The sequence below is a fragment of the Oncorhynchus kisutch genome, linkage group LG16 (genome assembly GCF_002021735.2).
Source record: "Oncorhynchus kisutch isolate 150728-3 linkage group LG16, Okis_V2, whole genome shotgun sequence".
Classification (NCBI taxonomy): Eukaryota; Metazoa; Chordata; class Actinopteri; order Salmoniformes; family Salmonidae; genus Oncorhynchus; species Oncorhynchus kisutch.
Genome location: NC_034189.2, coordinates 36917277 through 36945083, shown reverse-complemented (window position 1 = coordinate 36945083; position 27807 = coordinate 36917277). Strand labels below are relative to the sequence as shown.

Below are 27807 nucleotides of genomic sequence, written 5' to 3'. Positions count from 1 at the left end.
TCAAATAACTCAAGTTCAGCTAAATGGCTAGATCTTCCCTTATGGCCCTTTTAAAAAAATAAATTAAACAGAATTTGACAATACATACTGTAAATGGAGTATGATTATTATCTACAGATATTGACAAACTCCACACTGCCTTGGGAATGCAAGGCATAGATATTAACAAATTCAAATACAGACTAATTTCTTCCATTAAAATAAAGATACACTGACAGTAGTTCTTTACTCAAAACGGGTAGCAGCACAAACAGGCTTTCTGAGTTCATTCATAGAGAAATGTTTGCTTTTCCTCTGTGAATTTAGTCAATTCTACCGATTCTGTTTTCTTTAATATACTGCCAGTAGTTCTTATTGATCACCATTGGTGACAAATAAAAGTTACAGGATTAATTTGGCATGCATCAGTCAACACCTAGACCCGAGTCTGATTGGGGTAAAATTGATGCAGCTTGGATGTGAAACAGACCAAACACAGACTAAATATCTGTTTTACTAATAACCAAATTAAAATGTTAAAGTTGAAGTTCTCGTACACATACCTTTGTACTTATAACATTTTTTTGTGCAACAGATTTCTTTGTTTAAACATTCAATTCGGTCTGAATTAGTCTATAAAGTATAATGTAAGTCTATTGCTTGTATAATAGCTAAAAAAATAAGCTTAAAGTGGGTATAGTAAAAATAAAATAATCTCTAGATGCTGTAAATAAAACTAATACATTCGTCAACCCCTAAACATTAAGTCAACAATTCAAAGTTTTGTGAGACACTGTGCCAAACTGCCTTATACCTGCGCTTAAGGGTAGGTATTAGTCTACTTTGGACTTGTTGCCACTTCTCTGGACGGCTGCAGTCAACCGACTTCAGACAGCAAGAGGACAAATTATAGAGTCCTGGTCATGTTCATTAGGCACTAATCTCTCGTGGACAGACGCATGTAACAGAACTGGTATTGTAGTGTATGTCAACAGACTGTGGGATGCGACAACAGCGAGGTGCACAGATTTTTGCCACTGATTATTTGGATAAATTAGGATTTTGCAGGTGTTCATATCTTTCACATTTTGGAAGGGGAGGGGACATTTGGCCCCTAGACTTGCCCGTAACTTGCAGAAAGAGTGTGTGGGAGGGAGCTACCGCCCTGCTTCTGCTACTCGTTCTAGTATCTTTTCCGACACGTTAACGAGCATTTGACTCAATTTAAAAAAATTGGGGCAAGTGAGATTAATTACGCAGAAAACGGATCAAAACAGACTGCAATAAGGAGGGACTTCCTGGACTTGTCCAATAAGAAACACTAATTTTAGATTTTAAAACATTTTAAAACATTTTCTGTTAACCTAATGAACACGATCCTGAATACACTTAAAAACAAATGGCCCGAGGCATTCATGGCACAAACATTTTGATTGAATGATCAAACATTAAATACCCAATAAATATCTGCTTAAAACTTCACTCATGACCGAATGAACCTCGATGGACAGATACCTGAAAAAAGTGCAGACAAAACAGCCTTTTGAGGTATCTAATACTCTCACTGCATCTCTCGTCCTCCTCCATCTCCTCACAATGTCTACATATCCTTGAACCTCTCACTCTATACTCAGTGGCTCCCGTGGCCTGCAGTGACTGATGGGGGCTGTAGTTTCTCAGACTTCCTGTCTTTGGCTTCTGTGTCAGAGGCTGAGTCTGAGTCCTGGGCATGTTGCTGCTTCATCCACATGTCACAGTACAACCCTCCCTTAGCCAGCAGCTCATCATGCCTGGGAGGGAGAAAGTGGAGAATATGTAGTTACAATGGGGACACACAATCACCATTAACATCATCGCCAAGATGTTCCCACTATATGGTTTTGAGAATAGGACTATAGTGTGAGAAGCATCAGAAACATTGGCCTGTCCCATTCTTGGCATTTACATACATTCTTTAGATGTTTGTTTCTTGACGAGCATAAAACAATATTTTGATTGGAATAGGCTTGTGGAGTGTGCAGAAATAGAACAATCACTCTTTCAACCATTCCCTCACCGTCCTCGCTCTGCTATCTGACCGTCACTTAGAACAAGAATCTGGTCGGCACCGATGATGGTCGACAACCTGAAGACAGACGATTCACAATCAGACTAAAGACAGATCCAAACCACATAAACTTAACAGAGGGGTATTAGTTGGTACCATAATTGAGGAGGACAGGCTAGTGGTCATGGCTGGAGTGGAATGGTATCCAATACATCATGATGCCATTCCATTCGCTCCGTTCTAGCCATTATTATGAGCCATCCTCCCCTCAGCAGCCTCCACTGATCCTAATGTATGGGTTCCCTTTATACATGCATTTTTGTCCACCTGAGACCCATCCCTTACCTGTGAGCCACGACGATGGTGGTCCGATTGGAGCACACTTTGGTGAGCGACGCCTGAATGTTGCGCTCCGTCTGTGTGTCGAGAGCAGATGTGGCCTGTGCAGAGGGAAAACTTTATGAGATAAATTACATGACAAAAATATTCAAGTTCAGTGAACTTGTATTAATCCACTGTAACACAATATGACAGGAGGATCAGTGGTGTGGGGGCAAACATTGGCCCTCATCAAATACGTTAAGAATGCATCCTTGCTTCCTCTCGTCCTTGAAGAAATATCTGATCTGACATGGCTGGACTGGTGAAAGCTAAGTGATAGAGCCATTGTGTTCACCTATCAATTTGTGTAAGCTCAGGAGAGGAGGGAGGAAGTGTGTTTTTAAAGTATTTGAATGCTCCGGGGTGAAGTTTCTCCTAGGTAAAGATCTAGGACCAGCTTTCCCTCCCCAATCCTAAACTTAGCCAAAAAAAATAAATTTACAAAAATGAAACTGACCCAAGATCAGTGTCTCGGGGCATCTATTTGAACACGGTCATTGACCCTTCTGGTGGCCCTTCCTGAAAGTTTACCTCATCCAGCAGGATAATCTGAGGGGCCTTGAGGATGGTCCGGGCGATAGCCACCCTCTGCTTCTCCCCCCCGCTCAGCTTCAGACCCCTCTCGCCCACCTGGGTGTCGTATCCTGGGAGGGGGACAGACAGAAAACACAGACGTCACTCACCTCATACACTAACAATGCACCTGGCAGCTACTGTGTGAACGCCGCAAAATCTCCCCACTTGTTTGAGGAGATTAAGATGTCAAAATTATTCTGCAAATGTGGTTAGTAAATTCAAACCCTTAAAACAACAATATTGACACCCATAAGCCACCTTCACATTAACTACAGACAGAAATATAATGGCAACATACAGTTCTGGTTTCCAGGCACAGATTAAGCCTAGTCCTGGACTCAATAGAGAATCTCCACTGAAATAGTGTTTTAGTCTAGGACAAGGCTTAATCGGTGTCTGGGAAACCAGCAAAAGAGGCCTGGTATTTCCATACCTTCTGGGAACGTCTGGATCTTCTCGTGAATGTCTGCGGCGATAGCCGCCTCCTCCACTTCGTGGTCGCTGGCAGAGATTCGTCCGTAGCGGATGTTGTCGCGGATGTTGTCGTTGAAGAGGACCGTGTCCTGGGGCACCACGCCGATGTGGGCACGCAGAGACACCTGCTTCACCTGCACCCAGATACCAAGAGGCTCAGAACACACTATATTAATACAAGGTCAAGTTCATTAGGACACGCAACGGGAAAAACGTTTTCAAACGTCCTGATAGTTTTTTCTTAATTTGGTGCCTAATGAACACGACCCAGGTGTATCATATTAACTATACTGTATAACTGAACCAGAAGACCACCAACATATAACAAACAATGTTATATACAGTGCATTGCGAAAGTATTCGGCCCCCTTGAACTTTGCGACCTTTTGCCACATTTCAGGCTTCAAACATAAAGATATAAAACTGTATTTTTTTGTGAAGAATCAACAACAAGTGGGACACAATCATGAAGTGGAACAACATTTATTGGATATTTCAAACTTTTTTAACAATTCAAAAACAGAAAAATTGGGCGTGCAAAATTATTCAGCCCACTTAAGTTAATACTTTGTAGCGCCACCTTTTGCTGCGATTACAGCTGTAAGTCTCTTGGGGTATGTCTCTATCAGTTTTGCACATCGAGAGACTGAAAATTTTTCCCATTCCTCCTTGCAAAACAGCTCGAGCTCAGTGAGGTTGGATGGAGAGCATTTGTGAACAGCAGTTTTCAGTTCTTTCCACAGATTCTCGATTGGATTCAGGTCTGGACTTTGACTTGGCCATTCTAACACCTGGATATGTTTATTTTTGAACCATTCCATTGTAGATTTTGCTTTATGTTTTGGATCATTGTCTTGTTGGAAGACAAATCTCCGTCCCAGTCTCAGGTCTTTTGCAGACTCCATCAGGTTTTCTTCCAGAATGGTCCTGTATTTGGCTCCATCCATCTTCCCATCAATTTTAACCATCTTCCCTGTCCCTGCTGAAGAAAAGCAGGCCCAAACCATGATGCTGCCACCACCATGTTTGACAGTGGGGATGGTGTGTTCAGGGTGATGAGCTGTGTTGCTTTTACGCCAAACATAACGTTTTGCATTGTTGCCAAAAAGTTCCATTTTGGTTTCATCTGACCAGAGCACCTTCTTCCACATGTTTGGTGTGTCTCCCAGGTGGCTTGTGGCAAACTTTAAACGACACTTTTTATGGATATCTTTAAGAAATGGCTTTCTTCTTGCCACTCTTCCATAAAGGCCAGATGTGTGCAATATACGACTGATTGTTGTCCTATGGACAGAGTCTCCCACCTCAGCTGTAGATCTCTGCAGTTCATCCAGAGTGATCATGGGCCTCTTGGCTGCATCTCTGATCAGTCTTCTCCTTGTATGAGCTGAAAGTTTAGAGGGACGGCCAGGTCTTGGTAGATTTGCAGTGGTCTGATACTCCTTCCATTTCAATATTATCGCTTGCACAGTGCTCCTTGGGATGTTTAAAGCTTGGGAAATCTTTTTGTATCCAAATCCGGCTTTAAACTTCTTCACAACAGTATCTCGGACCTGCCTGGTGTGTTCCTTGTTCTTCATGATGCTCTCTGCGCTTTTAACGGACCTCTGAGACTATCACAGTGCAGGTGCATTTATACGGAGAATTGATTACACACAGGTGGATTGTATTTATCATCAGTCATTTAGGTCAACATTGGATCATTCAGAGATCCTCACTGAACTTCTGGAGAGAGTTTGCTGCACTGAAAGTAAAGGGGCTGAATCATTTTGCACGCCCAATTTTTCAGTTTTTGATTTGTTAAAAAAGTTTGAAATATCCAATAAATGTCGTTCCACTTCATGATTGTGTCCCACTTGTTGTTGATTCTTCACAAAAAAATACAGTTTTATATCTTTATGTTTGAAGCCTGAAATGTGGCAAAAGGTCGCAAAGTTCAAGGGGGCCGAATACTTTCGCAAGGCACTGTACATCATCTGCTAACAAGGCAGTTTGTCTGGGAACTATTTTTGTGCAACTGGGCAAATTACTCACCTTAGAGATGTCCTGGCCATCGATGCGGATGCATCCCCCCTGGACGTCATAAAAACGGAAGAGCAGGCGAAGGATGGTGCTCTTACCACACCCTGACTGGCCAACCTAGGGATGTCAACAAAGACACAAACTGTTGAGAAGCAAGAAACATCTGTACTACACATGGTCCAGACACAAACCATCCCATGACTGATAGAGAGAAATCAAACACTGCTCAAGTGTGCGTAATCTCTGGGTAATGCTCGGAAGCTTCGAATCCAATCTTACCAATGCAACAGTCTGGCCTGGCTGCACAGTGAATGATACGTCCTTAAGGATCTCCTTCCTTAAAAAACAAAAACACACAGAAGCACAAAATATATATTTAATAAAATTGTACTTGTCACAAGCGCCCTAATAATACAGGTGTAGACCTTACTGTGAAATGCTTACTTACAAGCCCTAAAACAACAGCGCAATCTTAAGAAAAATAACTGTAAGTAAAAAACAGATAAGTAAAACATTTTAAAAACTATTAAACAGCAGCAGTAAAATAACAATAGCGAGGATATATACAGGGGATTCCGGTACAGAGTTAATGTGCAGGGGAACCAGTTAGTTGAGGTAATATGTAGGTAGAGTTAGGTAGAGTTAAAGTGACTATGCATAGATAATAAACAGAGAGTAGCAGCAGCGTAAAAGGGGGGGGGGGTAATGCAACTAGTCTGGGTAGCCGTTTGATAGGCTGTTAAGAAGCATTTTGGACCTAGACTTGGCGCTCCGGTACCGTTTGCCGTGCGGTAGTAGAGAGAACAGTCTATGACTAGGGTGGCCGGAGTCTTTGACCATTTTTAGGGCCTGCCTCTGACACTGCCTAGTATAGAGGTCCTGGATGGCAGGAAGCTTGGCCCAAGTGATGTACTGGGCCGTACGCACTACCCTCTGTAGTGCATTGTGGTCGGAGGCAGAGCAGTTGCCATACCAGGTAGTGATGCAACCAGTCAGAATGCCCTCGATGGTGCAGCTGTAGAAACTTTTGAAGATCTGAGGACCCAGGTTTTGTCGTGCCCTCTTCACGACTGTCTTGGTGTGTTTGGACCATGATAGTTTGTTGGTGATGTGGACACCAGGGAACTTGAAGCTCTCAGCCCTGTCGATGAGAATGGAGTTGTGCTCGGTCGTCCAAAAACCTGTAGTCCATTTAGGCAGGTTACCTTAGTGTTCTTGGGCACAGGGACTATGGTGGTCTGCTTGAAACGTGTTGGTATTACAGATTCAGACAGGCACAGGTTGAAAATGTCAGTGAAGACACTTGCCAGTTGGTCAGCGCATGCTCAGAGTACACGTCCTGGTAATCCGTTTGGCCCTGCGGCCTTGTGAATGTTGACCTGTTTAAAGGTCTTACTCACATTGGCTATGGAGAGTGTGATCACACAGTCGTCCGGAACAGCTGATGCTCTCATGCATGTTTTAGTGTTACTTGCCTCGAAGCGAGCATAGAAGTAATTTAGCTCGTCTGGTAGGCGCGTGTCACTGGGCAGCTCGCGGCTGTGCTTCCCTTTGTAGTCTATAATAGTTTGCAAGCCCTGCTACATCCGACGAGCGTCGTAGCCAGTGTAGTACGATTCAATCTTAGTCCTGTATTGATGCTTTGCCTGTTTGATGGTTCGTCGGAGGGCGTAGCGTGATTTCATAAAAGCTTCCGGGTTAGAGTCCCGCTCCTTGAAAAGGGCAGCTCTATCCTTTAGCTCAGTGCAGATGTTGCCTGTAATCCATGGCTTCTGGTTGGGGTATGTGCGTACAGTCACTGTGGGGACGACGTCATTGATGCACTTATTGATGAAGCCAGTGACTGATGTAGTGTACTCCTCAATGCCATCGGAAGAATCCTGGAACATATTCCAGTCTGTGCTAGCAAAACAGTACTGTATCTTCATCTGACCACTTTTTTATTGACCAAGTCACTGGTGCTTACTGCTTTAGTTTTTGCTTGTAAGCAGGAATCAGGAGGATATAATTGTGGTCAAATTTGCCAAATGGAGTGCGAGGGAGAGCTTTGTACGCATCTGTGCGTGTGTGGAGTAAAGGTGGTCTAGAGTTTTTTCCCCCCCTTTGGCTGCACATTTAACATGCGTGTAGAAATGAGGTAAAGCAGATTTAAGTTTCCCTGCATTAAAGTCCCCGGCCACTAGGAGCGCCGCCTCTGGATGAGAATTGTCCTGTTTGCTTATGGTCTTATACAGGATACATGTGCTCGTAATTTGTCTACTTTATTATCCAATGATTGTACGTTGGCTAATAGGACCGATGGTAAAGGGAGATTACCCACTCGCCGTCAGATCCTTACAAGGCACCCAGACCTATGTTGCCTATCAAAGGAGAACGCTGGAACTACCACAACTATAATTATTCATCAAACTGTTTCTGAATCAGTCTCTGTGTATAACCTAAAAACATTTCATCAGTCCAAACAAGACCTAAATATAAATAAATCAAAATCTTAGGACTTACCCGTCAGTGTAGCTAAAGTACACATTCTCAAACTCCACTTTTCCCAGTTTATAGAGAAGGTTCCCTGCATTCACCATGTCCTTCACCTGAAGAGAAATGAAGATAAAGCACATCAAATTACAAAAAATGTATTTTCCATAATGAAATGCAAAGATTAGATTCTGACACAGGGAGAATCTCAATTGGTTTTGCTTGCCTCCTCCCTCCTCTCTTCCATCCTCGCCTCGTTTGAAAAAGGTTGAAGGTAATCAAGGAGAGGTGGCGAGGAGAAGGAACGTGGAAACAAATAAGCTTTTCATGAAATTAGACTTTCTCCACTGATGCATCATCAGGCAAATGATGCTTACAGCAAAATAAATGTGTAGTGATAAAAAACTAAATTAGCTAGTTGTGCACGACATTGTATAGATAAAAGGACTTATCCTTTTGTATATAGTGTATTGTTTTTAAATGTGAACATGCTTTTCTCCTCCGAGAAAACAAAAGCTGATTCGAAGGGATTTTAAAACACTTCCATGCTTCCTGCCACGAGGATACTATTGTGCATCCTCGGTCGAAGTAGGTAATCGAGGATGGGAGAAAACTACCTACTTGCGAATTGGTACTTCTCGATCACTTATCGTTTTTCCAGGTCACGGAGGGTGGAGGAGTGGAGGAAAGGACAGACTTTTCCAATTGAGTATCTCCCATACACACCAAAAAGCTGGTCATTGACAACCAATTTCAAAATTACCTCCTCTTCCTCTGTGAAGAGCTTAAACATGCTCTCCATGTCGATAAAGGAGTTCTGGATCATTCTGTGGAGGTTGAGGACATAAGTATTATAAAGAGAACCAGTTGTGCATTATGGGTACTGTAGTACATGATGCTATAAACAATGCCTTCTATAGATCTGTGTCAATAGTCTAGCTTCATTTGCTTGTGTCTTTCCTGATCAAGTCAGACATGTGGAAGCAATATGGTGGAAACCAATACAGTCCATTTAGCTATAAGTGACAGACATAAAAGAGACTAGAGAAGGTGAGGAAGTAGAATTGGAACCCAGCCCATAACACCTCTTACCTGTAGTAGGTTCCAAACCAGTTGAGAGGGGTGTAGAGCTGGATAATGTAGGTGCCGAAGAGGACAAAGTCTCCAACCTGGAAATAGAGTGCATTAGCCTGGTTAAACCAGACTGAACACTTGGTTCACTATTGTTGCACTTCGTTCAGTTTTGTTTAACCAGGCTAAAGTTCACAGCATCTGACTTGAATGTATACTTCATACACCACATGTATTACTGAGAAAAACATGTAGTACCACAACACTGTGTGCAAAGGTACGTTTTTTAGCAAATGTTCAAACATGCATGAAAACATACATACAGAAAGTAGCAAGGCTGCACGGCCTAGTAGTGATGTTGTGCATTTGTATTGATTGCTTTTGTCGGCAAAGCAAGTTACAAATAATTTCCTTAATAGAGTATAATAACGTTTTCTAATCTAATGTAGGACATAGAGCTAAAAAACAACATAGCCATAGCATAGAGTAGAGAAAAGTGGATGAATGAAGGGAGCTTGAGGTGGGTCAATCGGGATTTTCACACTACTGAGGCAAACCAAGCTGCACTGGTCAGGTTACACATCCGGATATTTACCATAGTTGTTGGAACAGTGCTGATAAGGAACATGTGAAAGGAACATTTTTTTCTCGGTCGGCTCGATAGTGTGAAAAGGGTAGTAGAATGAGTATCTAGACCTTTACCGGGAACTTCAGTAGTTCACAACTTCATGTTAAATAGTTTCTCACCCTGAAAGTTGTTATTTACTAAAACCAAACATGAATAAATGATCATAGTCCTGGCTCATAGACTATTGTCAGGGTGAGGAACCATCTAACATTAAATTGTAAAATACTCAACTTTCCCTTTAAAGCTAGTAACAGCTCCGAGCTCAGTACCTTAAACTTGCCCTCCTGGACAAAGTAGGCACAGAGCAGTGACCCGGCCAGTAGACCTGAACCGATGATCAGGTTCTGTGTCTGGTTCAGGAAGGCCAGAGAAGCTTGTGTCTTCCACTCTGAGGTCTAAGACGGGAGGGGACAGACAGATAAAAAGGCCACAAACGCAACAGTACAATCAAAAGAGTTATAGTCTGGTCCCACATCGGTTTGTGCTGTCTGTTTGCACTGCTGAACAGACCTAGAACCAGGATAGAGATACAAAAGCTAAAGAAATGTCTGCTGGTTGCAGTTCTAAAATCCTAGAACATCACGAATGATGGCAAGCTCTATTTAACTATGCTTCTGAGGTGGTCATTTTTTTTTTGTATACATCTATTCATTCTGCTACTGGTCACTATTACTCCTGTTTACATGTACAGTTGAAGTCAGAGGTTTACATACACTTAGGTTGTAGTCTTAGGTTGTAACTTGTTTTTCAAGAAATCCACACATTTCTTGTTAACAAACTAACAGTTTTAGCAAGTCGGTTAGGACATCTACTTTGTGCATGACACAAGTAATTTCTCCAACAATTGTTTACAGACAGATTATTTCACTGTATCACAATTCCAGTGGGTCAGAAGTTTACATACAATAAGTTGACTGTGCCTTTAAACAGATTGGAAAATTCCAGAAAATGACGTCATGGCTTTAGAAGCTTCTGATAGGCTAACTGACATAATTTGTGTCAATTGGAGGTGTACCTGTGGATGTATTTCAAGGCCTACCTTCAAACTCAGTGCCTCTTTGCTTCATGGGAAAAGCAAAAGAAATCAGCCAAAAAAAACAATTGTAGACCTCCACAAGTCTGGTTCATCCTTGGGAGCAATTTCAAAACGCCTGAAGAAACCACGTTCATCTGTACAAACAATAGTACGCAAGTAGAAACACCATGGGACCACGCAGCCGTCATACCGCTCAGGAAGGAGACTCGTTCTGTCTCCTAGACATGAACGTACTTTGGTGCGAAAAGTGCAAATCAATTTCAGAACAGCAGCAAAGGACCTCGTGAAGATGCTGGAGGAAACAGGTACAAAAGTATCCATCCACAGTAAAACGAGTCCTATATCGGCATAACCTGTTAGGCCGCTCAGTAAGGAAGAAGCCACTGCTCCAAAACCGCCATAAAAAAGCCAGACTACAGTTTGCAACTGCACATGGGGACAAAAATCATACTATTTGGAGAAATGTGCTCTGGTCTGATGAAACAAAACTGTTTGGCCATAATGACAATCGTTATGTTTGGAGGACAAAGGAGGAGGCTTGCAAGCCGAAGAACACCATCCCAACCATGAAGCACGGGGGTGGCAGCATCATGTTGTGGGGTGATTTGCTGCAGGAGGGACTGGTGCACTTCACAAAATAGATGGCATCATTAGGATGGAAAATTATGTGGATATATTGAAGCAACATATCAAGACACCAGTCAGTCACCAGTCAGGAAGTTAAGGCTTGGTTGCAAATGGGTCTTCCAAATGGACAATGACCCCAAGCATACTTCCAAATGGCTTAAGGACAACAAAGTCAAGGTATTGGAGTGGCCATCACAAAGCCCTGACCTAAACCCTATAGAAAATTTGTGGGCTGAACTGAAAAAGCGTGTGCCAGCAAGGAGGCCTACAAACCTGACTCCGTTACACCAGCTCTGTCAGGAGGAACGGGCCAAAATTCACCCAACTATTGTGGGAAGCTTGTGGAAGGCTACCTGAAACATTTGACCCAAGTTAAACAATTGAAAGGCAATGCTACCAAATACTAATTGAGTGTATGTTAACTTCTGACCCACTGGGAATGTGATGAAAGAAATAAAAGCTGAAATTAATAATTCTCTCTACTGTTATTCTGACATTTCACATTCATAAAATAAAGTGGTGATCCTAACTGACCTAATGCAGGGAATTGTTACTATGATTAAATGTCAGGAATTGAAAAACTGAGTTTGAATGTATTTGGCTAAGTTGTATGTAAACTTCCGACTTCAACTGTATATATTATCATTCTTATATTACCATAGTATTTAAATATATGCTACCAGTCACTTTTGTTTACATGTAAAACGCCTTCAGAAACTATTTATGACTTTTCCCACATTTTGTTGTGTTACAGCCTGAATGGATTCAATTTAGATTTTTTTGTCACTGGCCTACACACACACACACACACACACTAACCCATAATGTGGAATTATACATTTTAGACATCTTTACAAATTAATTAAAACTTAAAAGCTGAAGTGTCTTGCGTCAATAAGTATTTAACCTCTTTGTTAAGTCTTAATAAGTTAGAGGAGTAAAAATGTGCTTAAAGTCACATTAGTCGCATGGACTCACTCTGTGTGCAGTAAGTGATGAACATGACTTTTGAATGTGCCCGGGGAACAGTGGGTTAACTGCCTTGCTCAGGGGCAGAACGACAGATTTTTACCTTGTCAGCTCGGGGATTCAATCCAGAAACCGTTCCTGTTACTGGCCCAACACTAATTACTAGACTACCTGCTGCAAGAAATGTGTCAAAGCAATTAACTGAGTACCGTAACTCTCCATATTTTCAAGCATAGTGGTGGCTGCATCATGTTATGGGTATACTTGTAATCATTAAGGACTGAGGAGTTTTTTTTTTACGGAATGGAACCAAGCACAGGCAAAATCCTTCAAGGAAAACCTGGTTGAGTCTGCTTTCCACCAGACACTGAAAGATGAATTCACCTTTCAGCAGGACAATAACCTAAAACGCAAAGTCAAATCTACACTGGAGTTGCTTACCAAGACAGTAAATGTTCCTGAGTGGCTGAGTTACAGTATTGACTTAAATCTACTTTAAAATCTAAGGCAAGATCTGAAAATGGTTGTTTAGCAATGATCAACAGCCAATTTGACAGAGCTTGAAGGGTTTTTAAAGAATAAAAATGGGCAAATGTTACACAATCCAGGTGTGGAAAGTTCTTAGAGACCTATCCAGAAAGACTCACAGCCGTAATCACTGCGAAAAGTGCTCCTACAAAGTATTGACTCCTGAGAGTGAAAAGTTACGTTAATTTGATATTTCTGTATTTCATTATAAATACATTTGCAAAAATGTCTAAAAACACATTTTCACTCACTCATTATGGGGTATTGTGTGTAGATGGGTGAGACAAAATTCTATTTAATCTATTTTGAATTTAGGCTGTAAAAACAAAATGTGGAAAGTATGAATACTTTCTGAAGGCACTGTATTCATCCGCCTGTCACACCTGCTGACACTCACTCACCACACACACACACACACACCACATGCTTCTGCCATCCTGTTTACTATTATTATTTATCCTGCTACCAGTCACTTTCTCCTAATCCCTGCCTACATGTACATACCTAACTCCAGTATCCCTGCACATTGCACATGTACCCTGTATATAGCTTCCTCTCTTATTTCTTGTGTTATTACAAAACATTTTCTTATTAATTATACTTTTTTGATATTATATTGAATACTGCACTGCTGGGTAGGGGCTTGCAAGTTAAGACAATGAGCACCACCATAATGAAGGTGTGATTTAGGACTTCTAACTTTATAGATTGTGTGTTTGCGCTACAGACTTCTGGATTGTAACATCGGATTTGTCTATTTCTTCTGCATCCATAGTCTGTGTGATTAACAGGGGTTGAGCTAGAGTGGTATTTGTGAGAAAAGGGTGGATCTTGAAGGGGACCAGGGCAGGGTTTTGTAAACAAAAACATCTGTAGAGTCCGAATGGTTTGAGCTACAAACTATTAAAAGCTATACAGTATATGAAAAGATGAGACTCCCACGAACACTCACAAGCAACACAAGAATCGTTAGAAGATAAGGGGTTCTTCTACATAGAAGATCATAGGGAATCCCAGGACAAAGTGTCTGTAATTTAATACTGTAATACGCTTACATAATTGCTGTCAAACTCCAGTTGTCACTGACTAGTTGGACATTCATTTCCCAATGAACAAACAACTTCTGTACTTACAGCACTCATATAAATGTAGGTTTATCAGATTTTTGCTTTGGCTGACCTAATTTTTATTATTGACATTTGTCAATACAACTCATGAATGCAACTGTTGGCTAAATATAAAAGACTGGACAAATAAATGAAAGTCATATATATGAAAAGCTGATTTCTGCTGGGTTCTTGGGACTGTGCATGTGAAAAACCAAAGCAAGCACTCTGGTGTAAATTAACTCAGATCTATATTCTCAACTCATCAGAGTTTGACATCTATAGCCTGGATTACCTGATACTTCAGGATGGCGTCCTCAAAACGGTTCACCTCGTAATTCTCTGCGTTGTAGTACTTCACCTGTTGGAAAAACATTACAAATCGCAGCCATGAAGCAACTCTGAAGTTGCAGAAATGCAATATGTTTGCAGGCATCTTCATGTGCCACCATGGCAGGTAGGGATTCTGGGTCGTGTTCATTAAGCATCAAACAGACAAACTGGGAGGGACTACCTGGAATGTTAATGTTGAATAATGTTTTTAAACATTTTCTGTTGTGTGCCCTAAAGAACACAATCCAAGTAGAGGTTAAAGGTCAATGGGACCATCTCGGTACCGTCTCAAAGTTGAGCAGGGAGTCCACAGCCTTGGACTTTGTGTTGTTGTCCTGGGTGTTCATGTCTCGCCTGTACTTGGTCCTCCATTCCGTGATGATGATGGTAAGGGCTGAAGAGATGTATCGATGGACCATTATGAAATATTACATTGGTATTACCGGATCTCGGTCGAACGCATATGTAAAATACTTTCAAATAGGTGTGATTGATTTAGCTTGGAGTTGATTAAAAATGGCGCCGGAGAAGAAGGCAGACGTTTAACGTGTCCCCAACCGATTGTGTTTTTTGTTTGTTTATTTGCGTTGTTTGTAACTTATTTTTAAACTAATTTTGTACATAATGTTGCCGCTACCTTCTCTTATGACCGAAAATAACTTCTGGACATCAGGATTGCGTTTACTCCCCACAGGCTGGCAGAATCCTTTTTTTCTTTTAACGAGTCTGACAAGCCCAACGCAAACTATATACAGCTTTCTCGGGAACATGCCCAGATCCCCGTGATATGCGTGAAGAGGAGGTGGAGAAAAAGGGGCAAAGGGCGGGCTGCCTTTTGAGAATTCGCAGGCGATCAAATAACCCCCACTTCCTTCCATTCTGCTGGCAAACGTGCAATCTTTGGAGAATACAATAGATGACCTATGCGCAAGATTAAACTACTAACAGGACATTCAAAACTGTAATATCTTATGCTTCACGGAGTCGTGGCTGAATGATGACACTATCAACACACAGCCGGCTGGTTATACTCTGTACCGGCAGGAACAGTGGCGGAACAGCGGCATCTGGTAAGACAAGGGGCAGCGGACTATGTATTTCTGTAAATATCTAAGGAAGTCTCGAGCTATTGCTCGCCTGAGATAGTGTATGATAAGCTGTAGACCACAGTATCTACTTAGAGAGTTTATCTGTATTTTTCATAGCTGTTTAGATACCACCACAGTCAGAGGCTAGCACTAAGACAGCATTGAATGAGCTGTATTCCGACATAAGCAAACAAGAAAACCCTCACCCAGAGGCAGCGCTCCTAGTTGCAGGGAACTTTAATGCAGAGAAACTTAGCAAATTTTTATCAGCATGTTAAATGTGCAACCAGTGGGAAAAAAAAAGAAAAACTCTAGACCACCGTTACTCCACACACAAAAGACACATACAAAGCTCTCCCTCGCCCTCCACATGGCAAATCTGACCACAATTCAATCCTCCTGATTCCTGTTTTCAAGCAAAAGGAAGTGACTAGATCAATAAAAAAGTGGTCAGATAAAGCAGATGCTAAGCTACAGGACTGTTTTGCTAGCACAGACTGGAATATGTTCCAGGATTCTTCCGATGGCATTGAGAAGTACACCACATCAGTCACTGGCTTCATCAATAAGTGCATCAATGACGTCGTCCCCACAGTGTCCGGAAGACTATGATCACGCTCTCTGCCGATGTGAGTAAGACCTTTAAGGCTGCAGGGCCAAACAGATTACCAGGACGTGTACTACGAGCATGCGATGACCAACTGGCAAGTGTCTTCACTGACATTTTCAAACTCTCCTTGTCCGAGTCTATAATACCAACATGTTTTAAGCAGACCACCATATTGCCTGCGCCCAAGAATACTAAGGCAACCTGCCTAAATGACTACCGACCTGTAGCACTCACATCTGTAGCCATGTAGCTTTGAAAGGCTGGTCATGGCTCACATCAACATCATTATCCCAGAAACCCTAGACCCACTCCAATTTACACACCGCCCCAACAGATAATGCAATCTCTATTGCACTCCACACAGCCCTTGCCCATCTGGACAAAAGGAAAACCTATGTGAGAATGCTATTCAATGACTACAGCTCAGCACTCAACACCATAGTGCCCTCAAAGCTCATCAATAAGCTAAGGAACCTGGGATTGAACACCTCCCACTGCAGCTGGATCCTGTACTTCCCGATGGGCCACCCTAGGTGGTAAGGTTAGGTAACAACACATCCGCCACGCTGATCCCCAACACAGGGGCCCCTCAGGGGTGTGTGCTCAGTCCCCTCCTGCACTCCCTGTTCACTCATGACTGCACAGCCAGGCATGACTCCGACACCATCATTAAGTTTGCCGATGACACAACAGTGGTAGGCCTGATCACTGACAACGACGAGACAGCCTATAGGGAGGTCAGATACCTGGCAGTGTGGTGCCAGGACAACAAATTCTCCCTCAACGTGGTCAAGACAAAGGAGATGATTGTGGACTAGAGGAAAAGGAGGACCGAGCACGCCCCCATTCTCATTGACGGGGCTGCAGTGGAGCAGGTTGAGAGCTTCAAGTTCCTTGGTGTCCACATCACCAACAAACTAACATGGTCCAAGCACACCAAGACAGCCGTGAAGTGGGCACGACAAAACCTATTCCTTCTCAGGACACTGAAAAGATTTGGTATGGGTTCTCAGATCCTCAAAATGTTCTACAGCTGCACCATCGAGAACATCCTGACTGGTTGCATCACTACCTGGTCCGCAAGGAACTACAGAGGGTAGTGCAGAAGGCACAGTACATCACTGGGGCCAAGCTTCCTGCTATCCAGGACCTCTATACCAGGCGGTGTCAGAGGAAGGCCCTAAAAATCGTCAAAGACTCTAGCCACCCAAGTCATAGACTGTTCTCTTTGCTACCGCACGGCAAGCGGTACCGGAGCGCCAAGTCTAGGTCCAAAATGCTTCTTAAACAGCTTCTACCCCCAAGCCATAAGACCCAGACTATTTGCATTGTCCCCCCCCCCCCTTTTACACCGCTGCCACTCCCTGTTGTTACCATCTATGCATAGTCACTTTAATAACTTTACATAACACTTTACATAATACCTCAACTAACTGGTTCCCCCACACATTGACTATGTACCGGAACCCCTCTGTACATAGTCTCGCTATTGTTATTGAACTGCTGCTCTTTAATTACTTGTTATTTTTATTTCTTATCCAAATTTTTAAATGCATTGTTGGTTAGGGGCTCATAATTAAGCATTTCACTGTAAGGTGAATACCTGTTGTATTCGGCGCATGTGACCAATACATTTGGATTAGATTTAATTTACACTTTTGGGACTATTCCATTGGTGCAGGTCACATCATTTGAAAGTATTTCACACATTTGACTCAGATCAAATTATTATTACCTTAGAAATATAACTGAATTGGTTCTGGAAAGGAGGCCTTGTACTCACTGAGGTAGAGGAACATGCAGACGAATATGATGAGTCCGAACCAGGCGTTGAAGTAGGTGATGAAGTAGATGATGGAGATGACGATATCTGCGATGGTGGGGAAGATGCTGAATACAATGTAGCTGTGGAGAGAAAGAGAGGGAGGCCAGGTTTAACTCGGAATGAACACACAGACTGTCCACAGGTTAGGATGACACTAAGAAACTAAGACATACTACAGGGGGATCATAGTTGGGTCACATCACACTGGTTGGTAGTGATGGAAGAAATTGAATGTAGACTAAATTTTAAGGTGGAAAGGAGAACAGTTTAATCTCTCTTTTTGACAATTGAGTAAACCCCTGAGGAAGCCGTCTCTAAACTTTGAGGATAAGGTAAATCACACCAAGATCAAACACGTATGTCCAGCGTTTCCCCTATATTAATTTAGCAGCGGTGAGCTACCCTATCACAGCCATTACAGCCAACTCCTATCGCAGCCTATAACAGCCAACTCTGTAACTGTTTTAAAGTCACCATAGGCTTCATGGTGAAATCCCTGAGCGGTTTCCTTCCTCTCCGGCAACTGGGTTAGGAAGGATGCCTGTATCTTTGTAGTGACTTGGAGTATTGATACAACATCCAAAGTATAATTACTAACTTCACCCTGCTCAAAGGGATATTCAATGTCTGCTTTTTAAATGTTATTGTTAATAAAAAATTTACTCCTGAACGTATTTACGTTTTCCATAACAAAGTGGTTGAAGACATTTACTCAAGACATTTCAGTTTTTCATTTTTAAATCATGTGTTGTTTTTTTTTAAGTCAAGGGTTGTGAATATTTTCTGAAGGCACTGTACAGTATATACACTGAACAAAAATATAAAACGCAACAGGCAACAACTTTAAATATTTTACTGAGTTACAGTTCATAAGGAAAATCAGTCACTTGAAATGAATTCATTAGGCCCTAATCTATGGGTTTCTCAAGACTGGGAATACAGATATGCATACCTTTAAAAAAAGGTAGGGGCGTGGCTCAGAAAACCACGCACACAATTTATTATTTGGAGACTCACCTGAGCAGGCTGTTGATGGAGGAGGTGCCGCGGTCGATGCTACGCAGGACGTCCCCGGTGCGTCGGCCCAGGTGCCAGCGCAGTGACAGTGAGTGTAAGTGGCCGAACAGACGCACCTGCACCACCCGGTTGGTGTACTGCTGCACGCGGATCCACAGGAAGGAGCGCAGGTTACTGATGAAGCCAGACGCACCTAGGGAGAGAGTGAGGTTCAGGAAAGAGAAGAAGAGGGAGAGGGCAGGGGGGAAGGGTAAGAGTGGGGTTGGGGTTGGGGTTGGGGAGAGGAGATATATAGAGCGAGAGAGACATTTAAAATAACAGTACTCAAGGAGACCAAGGAATGGGTGTAGCAGAGAAAGACAATATGGGAGGTGAAATTCCCCCTCACCCAGGGCTCTAAATTAAAAAAAATATATATATATATTTTCTTTCTCCACATCAAATTTAGGAGCACCAGAATATATATATATATATATATATATATATATATATATATATATATATATACACACACACACACAGTGGGGCAAAAAAGTATTTAGTCAGCCACCAATTGTGCAAGTTCTCCCACTTAAAAAGATGAGAGGCCTGTAATTTTCATCATAGGTACACTTCAACTATGACAGACAAAATGAGAAAAAGAAAATCCAGGAAATCACATTGTTGGATTTTTAATAATGAATTTATTTGCAAATTATGGTGGAAAATAAGTATTTGGTCAATAACAAAAGTATATCTCAATACTTTGTTATATACCCTTTGTTGGCAATGACAGAGGTCAAACGTTTTCTGTAAGTCTTCACAAGGTTTTCACACACTGTTGCTGGTATTTTGGCCCATTCCTCCATGCTCCTCTAGAGCAGTGAGGTTTTGGGGCTGTTGCTGGGCAACACAGACTTTCAACTCCCTCCACAGATTTTCTATGGGGTTGAGATCTGGAGACTGGCTAGGCCACTCCAGGACCTTGAAATCCTTCTTCCGAAGCCACTCCTTCATTGCCCGGGCGGTGTGTTTGGGATCATTGTCATGCTGAAAGACCCAGCCACGTTTCATCTTCAATGCCCTTGCTGATGGAAGGAGGTTTTCACTCAAAATCTCACGATACATGGCCCCATTCATTCTTTCCTTTACACAGATCAGTCGTCCTGGTCCTTTTGCAGAAAAACCGCCCCAAAGCATGATGTTTCCACTCCCATGCTTCACAGTAGGTATGGTGTTCTTTGGATGCAACTCAGCATTCTTTGTCCTCCAAACACGACGAGTTGAGTTTTTACCAAAAAGTTATATTTTGGTTTAATCTGACCATATGACATTCTCCCAATCTTCTTCTGGATCATCCAAATGCTCTCTAGCAAACTTCAGACGGGCCTGGACATGTACTGGCTTAAGCAGGGGGACACGTCTGGCATTGCAGGATTTGAGTCCCTGGCGGCGTAGTGTGTTACTGATGGTAGGCTTTGTTACTTTGGTCCCAGCTCTCTGCAGGTCATTCAGTAGGTCCCCCCGTGGGGTTCTGGGATTTTTGCTCACTGTTCTTGTGATAATTTTCACCATGGGGTGAGATCTTGTGTGGAGCCCCAGATCGAGGGAGATTATCAGTGGTCTTATATGTCTTCCATTTCCTAATAATTGCTCCCACAGTTGATTTCTTCAAACCAAGCTGCTTACCTATTGCAGATTCAGTCTTCCCAGCCTGGTGCAGGTCTACAATTTTGCTTCTGGTGTCCTTTAACAGCTCTTTGGTCTTGGCCATAGTGGAGTTTGGAGTGTGACTGTTTGAGGTTGTGGACAGGTGTCGTTTATACTGATAACAAGTTCAAACAGGTGCAATTAATACAGGTAACGAGTGGAGGACTGAGGAGCCTCTTAAAGAAGAAGTTACAGGTCTGTGAGAGCCAGAAATCTTGCTTGTTTGTAGGTGACCAAATACTTATTTTCCGCCATAATTTGCAAATAAATTCATTAAAAGTCCTACAATGTGATTTTCTGGATTAGTTGAAGTGTACCTATGATGAAAATTACAGGCCTCTCATCTTTTTAAGTAGGAGAACTTGCACAATTGGTGGCTAACTAAATACTTTTTTGCCCCACTGTATTGTTTCATTGATTGATATATAGCTTATATTTGGCTTTGATGAATTATAGCTGCTTTTGAAGCACATGTTGTGCCCTGGAAACTAATATGGAACACTGTAAATACATTAGGTTATTATAAAAGCTAAAACGTTGATACAAATACCGGTAATTGAAATTACAATGTAATTTGTGGAATATTAAAAGCACTATTTTCCTATTGAGAGAGAGAAGGGTGTAATTGCAGACTGCAATTATGGGCGTTTTTTATATATATATATATATATATATATATATAGGGGTTTCTTGACCCATCAAATTACACCCATTGATGCTCGCCATTGGTCCTTGGCTCTTTCTTTCACATTGGGGACAACAGTTGTTGACAAGTGTAGCATTGTAGCTAAGCCTAACCCTTTTCCTAACTTTAGTCTTCTCCCAACCTGCCACGCTAATTCACCTAACCTGCCACGTTAATTATCCTAAACTGCCACGTTAATTATCCTAACCTGCTATGTAAATAAATCATGTGTCGAGAAACCATCTGTCGCATGACACCAGAATTGACCAATGGCAGGCACCAATGGACGTTTCCTGATATCAAGGAATGACCACATCAGAAAATGCCCCGAACTGCAGTCTGCAAATACACCATATTGTTTGAGATGCATTAGATAAAACATTTTACACGGTCTCTCTAAAAACTCAGGTTTGTGATGATGACATGCAATATATCCCTCATTCATTCATTGCTATATTCATTGATCTCCTGAAGAAGCTATCCCTTTTCCTTTCTTTCTGTGCCACCAGTCTGGCTGGATAGACTGTTCAAGTCACCAGGTTGTTAGCTAGCTAGCCAATGACAGAACAAAGTGTCAACAAATGGTTCGAGAGTAGTTTTAGAATGGCCCACAACATGGTTTATGAATGTAAAATGTGGTCCCAGCTATCCGCTATAGGAAGATAAAAATGTTGCGGTGCTAATACGGGTCAGATCTTTTGACCTGGTTGGGCTTGAAACAAGCCGCTTTTGCTGTAGTAATGGTGCAACAAGGACACTAACGAATCTGCACTCGCTTATTTCTCTAGGGAACTCTGAAACAACGGTACGGCTAAGTCTTATCATTACAAAAATTATCTGGGAGATTTTTTTCATACTTGCATAGTGCTCCCAAAATAAAAAAGTAGTCGCAGGGCAAAATATTATTTACCAAATGAGTCGCACGGCAGCGTAGCCTAGTGGTTAGAGCATTGGACTAGTAACCGGAAGGTTGCGAGTTCAAACCCCCGAGCTGACAAGGTACAAATCTGTCGTTCTGCCCCTGAACAGGCAGTTAACCCACTGTTCCCAGGCCGTCATTGAAAATAAGAATGTGTTCTTAACTGACTTGCCTGGTTAAATAAAGGTAAAAAAAAAAAAAAAAAATATTTGAAAAAAATTTGCGCCTTGCACTTACCTGCCCCTCCACCTTGCAGGAACTTGAGCAAGACATAGACACACACAGTGGTGGCCAAGGTCTTCCAGCTGCTTCCATCAGTCAGCTCATTCACTATGAGAGTGAGAGAGAGAGGTTTTGAAAAGGGTTGACAGTCCCAGGTCATCTTTTCTGCAGTTTTCCTGGGCAGATTATCATGTCAGCCACAATGATATCACACAATACTTCTGAGAATATGCAGCGCAGCACCAATAAAGATAACCTGCAACACAACCAATAAGGCTGTGACAGCAAACAAGTAGGAATTTAAAAAGGAATCCAGATAAAAGCTGGATCTAGGGCAGATGTTGCGAAAGGAGGGATGCTCTCTCACCAATGTTCTTGTAGTAGATGGGCACAAAGACATTGATGACCCTCTCCAGACCCAGCAGGCACAGGCAGAGCACCACCAGGCCCTGTAACAGCATGCTGCCTTTGGGCCACATGTAGGGCACCAGCAGACGCACCTTCTGCCCAAAGTCCTGCCAGGTAGACTGGGATTCCTCTGTCCCATCCAACAGGGGCTGGCATACAGATAGAGATATTAGGGGTTATTGTGAACATAATAAATACAGACAGAGACAATAAACAACAACAAAAAGGGTTGTGGCCAGGGACTTTAATGCAGGCAAACTTAAATCAGGTTGACCTAATTTCTACCAACATGTCACCTGTGCAACTAGAAGGAAAAAAAATGCGTACAAGCAAAAACTAAAGCAGGTTGTACCAGTGACTGGCTCAATAATGAAGTGGTCAGATGAAGCGGATGCTAAGCTACAGGACTGTTTTTCTAGCACAGACTGGAATAAATTCTGGGATTCATCCAATGGCATTGAGGAATATACCACCTCAGTCGTCGGCTTCATCCATAAGTACATTGATGATATCGTCCCCACAGTGACCGTACGTACATATCCCAACCAGAAGCCATGGAGCTGCCGTTTTCAAGTGCTTCAAGTTCCTTGGTGTCCACATCACCAAGAAACTGTCATGGTCCAAACACACCAAGACAGTCGCAAAGAATGCACAACAATGCATATTCCTCCTGAGGAGGCTGATAAGATTGGTGGGTTCCCAGATCCTCAAAAAGTTCTACAGCTACAACATTGAGAGCATCCTGAACGGTTGCATCGAGGCCTGGTATGGCAACTGCTCGGCATCCGACCGTAAGGCGCTACAGAGGGTAGTGCATACGGCCCAGTACATCACTGGGGCCAAGCATCCTGCCATCCAGGACCCCTATACCTTTTTTTTTTACACTGTGGCTACTCACTATTTATTATCTATGCAGTCACTTTACCCTTAACTCCCTGTACATATTACCTCAATTACCTTGACTAACCTCTACCCCCGCACATTGACTCAGTGCTGGTAATGCCTCGTTATTGTTATTTTAATGTGATATTTAAAAAAATATTTTTTTAAACTTTTAGTTAATTTAGTAAATATTTTCTTAACTCTATTTTCTTAAAACTGCATTGTTGGTTAAGGGCTTGTAAGTAAGCATTTCACGGTAAAGTCTACACCTGTTGTATTCGGCGCATGTGAGAAATAACATTTGATTCCATTACTAGGTTACCTGGCCAGTGCTGCCTTCCACGTCACGTTCGTCCTCGTTGATCAGGAGCATGTACGGTCTCCGTGGTAATCCCGGAGCCTTCAGGCCCAGGAAGAAGAGTGTTCCTGTGCCGATGTAGCGCATCAACCACAGAGAAAATTCCACCTGAGGTAATGAATGAAAAACGCTAAGTCATGACTGAACCTTTAAAGGGGCAAACTGCAGTTTTGGTAAAAAGCTGAGGGAATGGCCTGGAGAAATGGAACCACTCAAATACAGACAGAGCTATGGATGCAAGGACTGACCATCCATGGTATCAACATTATAGTTTTAACCATCTTTAGAGGTTATACACTGTTTGTTTACATTTACAATGTTATAAACATTAAAAGTAAAACAAGCTCATATGGGGTGTGACAGTTGAACTAAGCTCATGAGGCATTCAAAAGTTATAATCTTCAAGAATCAATGGGTGTAGATCATTAGTTCAAAAATGGATGTAGCAATTACACATTGACTATTTAAAGGAATCTTGCACTCATATACTATATTTTAGTATGTTGTCCACTGATAATTCAATCCCAATGGGACTGTTAATACAATCCCATCACAATCGCAAATGGTGCACGTCAGGAGTCAAAAACAACAAAAAAAAGGGAGTTTTGTATTCCTTTAAATAAGTGCTGACTGACAAGCATAACTGCATAAAACACAGAAAAAATGATGTCAATACTCCATTCAACACATACAATTTACATTTAAGTCATTTAGCAGACTCTCTTATCCAGAGCGATTTACAGGAGCAATTATGGTTAAGTGCATTGCTCAAGGGCACATCAGCAGATTTGTCATCAAGTCTGCTCTGTGAGGCAGCGGTTATCATTCAAAGGTGAGAGGTGAGTCAGTGGTTACAGTCAGACTGACTGTACAAAGTAAAATACTGTACATATTATGACACAAAGTAAACAGTGGACCGTGTCATTATACTATGTGGTATAACAACCCATTGGAAGAACGAAGATGGTGAAAGCTTGGTAAAATGCTAATGAAGATGTATTCAGAATGCATCAGTTGAACACACCTGGGAGACATATTAAACAGCCATACTTCCAGACATGACTTGTTCAATCTAAAGTCATGCTGAGTAGGACGACCAATGACAGCCACAGGGTGGGACTAAGAAAAGGCATGATCTGATTGGTTACAACATTTATATTTGGGGGCGTGGCCAGAGGGAGAGGGATGTAGAATGACATGATAGGGCAATGACTCTGCACTTCTGGAGTTACTCAAAGCTGACTAATGAGAATGGTTCCGCCCCCTTTCACTGCTGTGTCATGGTTGGAATGCCAGTTTCTATATTTAGCAGTCTTCTTGTGAGAAACTGCTTTGTAATATTTTTTTTACTATCACAACAGTCATTACGAAATGCGATTTAAGAAACATAAAACCTAGCCTATGTGTCCCATTTATGCAGATACAGTATCACACCCTATGAGTAGACTAACTTACTTTTTAGGAGGCCAATTACTAGACTTGTGTGATGGAATGTAAAAACTCAATGTTAAGTTTAATACTAATAGCCAGTAACAATATATGTCAACGTTTTAACAACCTCAATGAAACTAGGGAGTGGGATCGCAGTTCATCCTCACTGTGGGGTTCAATCAAAGAGATGAAACGTTTCGAACGATAGACAGAAATGCAAGGAACAGATCTAACACCATTTCCAACTTAACCTGACAGTTAAACATGTTTATTCTACACAAATACATTTCTATCTGAAGGTCCTCTAACACTACACCCTCCTGAACAGACCCCAGTGCCACGTTCAGTAGGCAAGGTTGTGAAACATTCAGATATAAATACATTATGTAGAACAGACGTGTCTCTTTGAGTGATATATAGAGTGAGGAGTCACGTCAGCTCTATTGGGGACATTCTATAATGTTAAACCCTCAACAATACCGTTGGTCCTCTCTCACCTGCTGCTGTGTGTTCTCCAGGCCCCACCACCAGTAGGGGCTGGCCCAGGAGACGAAGGCCAGGTTCTCCGCTGAAAATGCCACAGCCCAGAAGAGCAGCAGCACCGTGCTGTGGCCCCGCGTCCGGTCCCTCACCAGCACCCTCCTCCTCTCCAGCCTTAGCAGGGCCACTGCCCAGACCCAGCCCAGCATGGACAGGCATCCGTACAGCACCACATAGCCGGGGAGCTCCCCTCCTCCGGCTGCCCTCCACACCAGCCCCCCTAGGAACTGCAGCAGGAGGAGCAGGGAGACTGCCAGTTGGAGGCCATAGAGGCGGGAGCGCGGCACAAACTTGGGCTCCATCTCGGTGCCGTAGCGGCGGTAGCAGACGCAGTGGAAGGCGCCGAAGAAGAAGGAGAGGGTAAGCAGGACGGTGGGCACCAGGGTGAAGTAGAAGCAGGGCGAGATGCCGCCCTCCAGCCAGGCTTCGGAGATTGAAGCGCTGGCCTCACAGTAGCTTTGCACTACCACCATGGTAGCTGGGAGCTGGGGAGACAGGGAGGGGAAAGAGAGTATTCACTATAACAGACATATTACTACCACACTAAGCCTACACATAGGGCTCAAGATCAGAAACCTGGTCTAATGTACCATGGAGTAGCTTGGTATGTAGGAACAAAGCCCTCACAAGCTCCAGTTCAGAGAGGTCATGGTGCACATTGTAGTTCCAACTAATTATTAATTTGGATGTACATACATTTTTTATGTTTTTGTCCGTCATGTGAAATGGAACTTTCTAAACAAATGCTTCAGATGTTGTTGCTCTCATGGAATTATTTCTTGAGCACTACAGATATTATCATGGTAATCATGATGCATTTGTCCCAATGGCATTGTTAGCCTGTTTTTCTTGGTGGCCCGCTCTTTGACAGAGGGCATATTTAAACAATGTGACAACAACGACAGAGCTTCAGAATAACCTTAGCAGTAGAGTTTTTCTCTAGCTATCATTTGTGAGACTTGCCTAGTTAAATAAAATTTTAAATAAATACATTTGTGGCGTTATCTGTCTGACCTATCAAGATAGCTAGCTAGCTAAATTAGCTAGCTTAGATCTGTTGCTGTTATTACAACACTCACCTTCTCAAGAAAAGCTGGTGCTGGAAAGCGATTTAGTGAATTGAAGCTCCAAACAAATAACCCGTTTCACGCGAAGAGATATTAAAAGTAAAAAAAAACAATAATGGTAATCTTGTTGTCTCCACTTGTAAATTGTCCTTATTCTTCTTGTGGCATGCATGGAGTAAAGTATTCCATCACTCGACAATCGACACTTTCTTACAAAACACTACTGCCTGAACCGGGTCCTAGAGCCCCCTGGTTAGCAAGCATGTTCAAATGTAATGTTACGCAATCTCATATATGGCCAGTAGATGACAGTACATACAAAGACATCATACCTCACATCAAAATGCCATCTGAACGCTGGGTCTCATCATAGCTTACAGAGAAGAATAGGCTAACATTATACAGTCAGTCAGTATACCAATATCTTAGCTACAGATGATTAAAATGGATAAGAAAATACATGATCGTTCCTATCAAAATGAGGAGGGGGGCACTACACTGCCAGGTCTCTGACCTCCTCCATTTAAGCGGTCTCATTGTCATCAGTGATCAGGCCTGCCACTGTCGTGTCATCAGCACTCTTAATGATGGTGTTGGAGTCATGCGCAGCCACACAGACGTGGGTGAACGGGGAGTACAGGAAGAGACTAAACCGCACCCCTAAGGGGAACCAGTGTTGAGGTTCTGCATAGTGGATGTGTTGTTGCCTACCCTCACCACCTAGGGTCAGCCCATCAAGAAGTCCAGGATCTAGTTGTAGAAGGCTGTGTTCAGTCCCAGGGTCCTTACCTTAGTGAAGAGCTTGGATGGCACTGTG

At 42.5% G+C, this 27807-nt stretch overlaps 1 protein-coding gene across 1 annotated transcript; it reads right to left on the bottom strand.

Annotated features, from left to right (window-relative positions):
• Positions 1-136: 136 nt before the first annotated feature.
• LOC116352908 (ATP-binding cassette sub-family B member 6, mitochondrial) lies at positions 137-27211 on the bottom strand. Its single transcript, XM_031792301.1, has 20 exons — positions 27003-27211; positions 25881-26408; positions 23917-24060; positions 22672-22861; positions 22320-22412; positions 18790-18982; positions 17731-17852; positions 14534-14643; positions 14212-14277; positions 9920-10045; positions 9044-9120; positions 8715-8778; positions 7982-8067; positions 5759-5816; positions 5492-5596; positions 3417-3591; positions 2939-3051; positions 2372-2466; positions 2036-2104; positions 137-1769 (listed from the first exon to the last, which is right to left on the bottom strand). The coding sequence occupies exons 2-20, from the start codon at positions 26394-26396 to the stop codon at positions 1610-1612; spliced, it is 2562 nt and encodes an 853-aa protein (XP_031648161.1). The 5' UTR covers positions 26397-26408; positions 27003-27211; the 3' UTR covers positions 137-1609.
• Positions 27212-27807: the final 596 nt, after the last annotated feature.

What these genes read in the sequence shown, in the direction of transcription:
- LOC116352908 (XM_031792301.1), bottom strand. Translation starts at nt 26,396, where the DNA reads ATGGTGGTAGTGCAAAGCTACTGTGAGGCCAGCGCTTCAATCTCCGAA. An exon ending in TCCAGGAGGGCAAGTTTAAG is followed by an intron (nt 9,121 to 9,919) that starts GTACTGAGCTCG and finishes CTCTATTTCCAG; the next exon opens with GTTGGAGACTTTGTCCTCTT. An exon ending in CAGATAGCAGAGCGAGGACG is followed by an intron (nt 1,770 to 2,035) that starts GTGAGGGAATGG and finishes TCTCCCTCCCAG; the next exon opens with GCATGATGAGCTGCTGGCTA.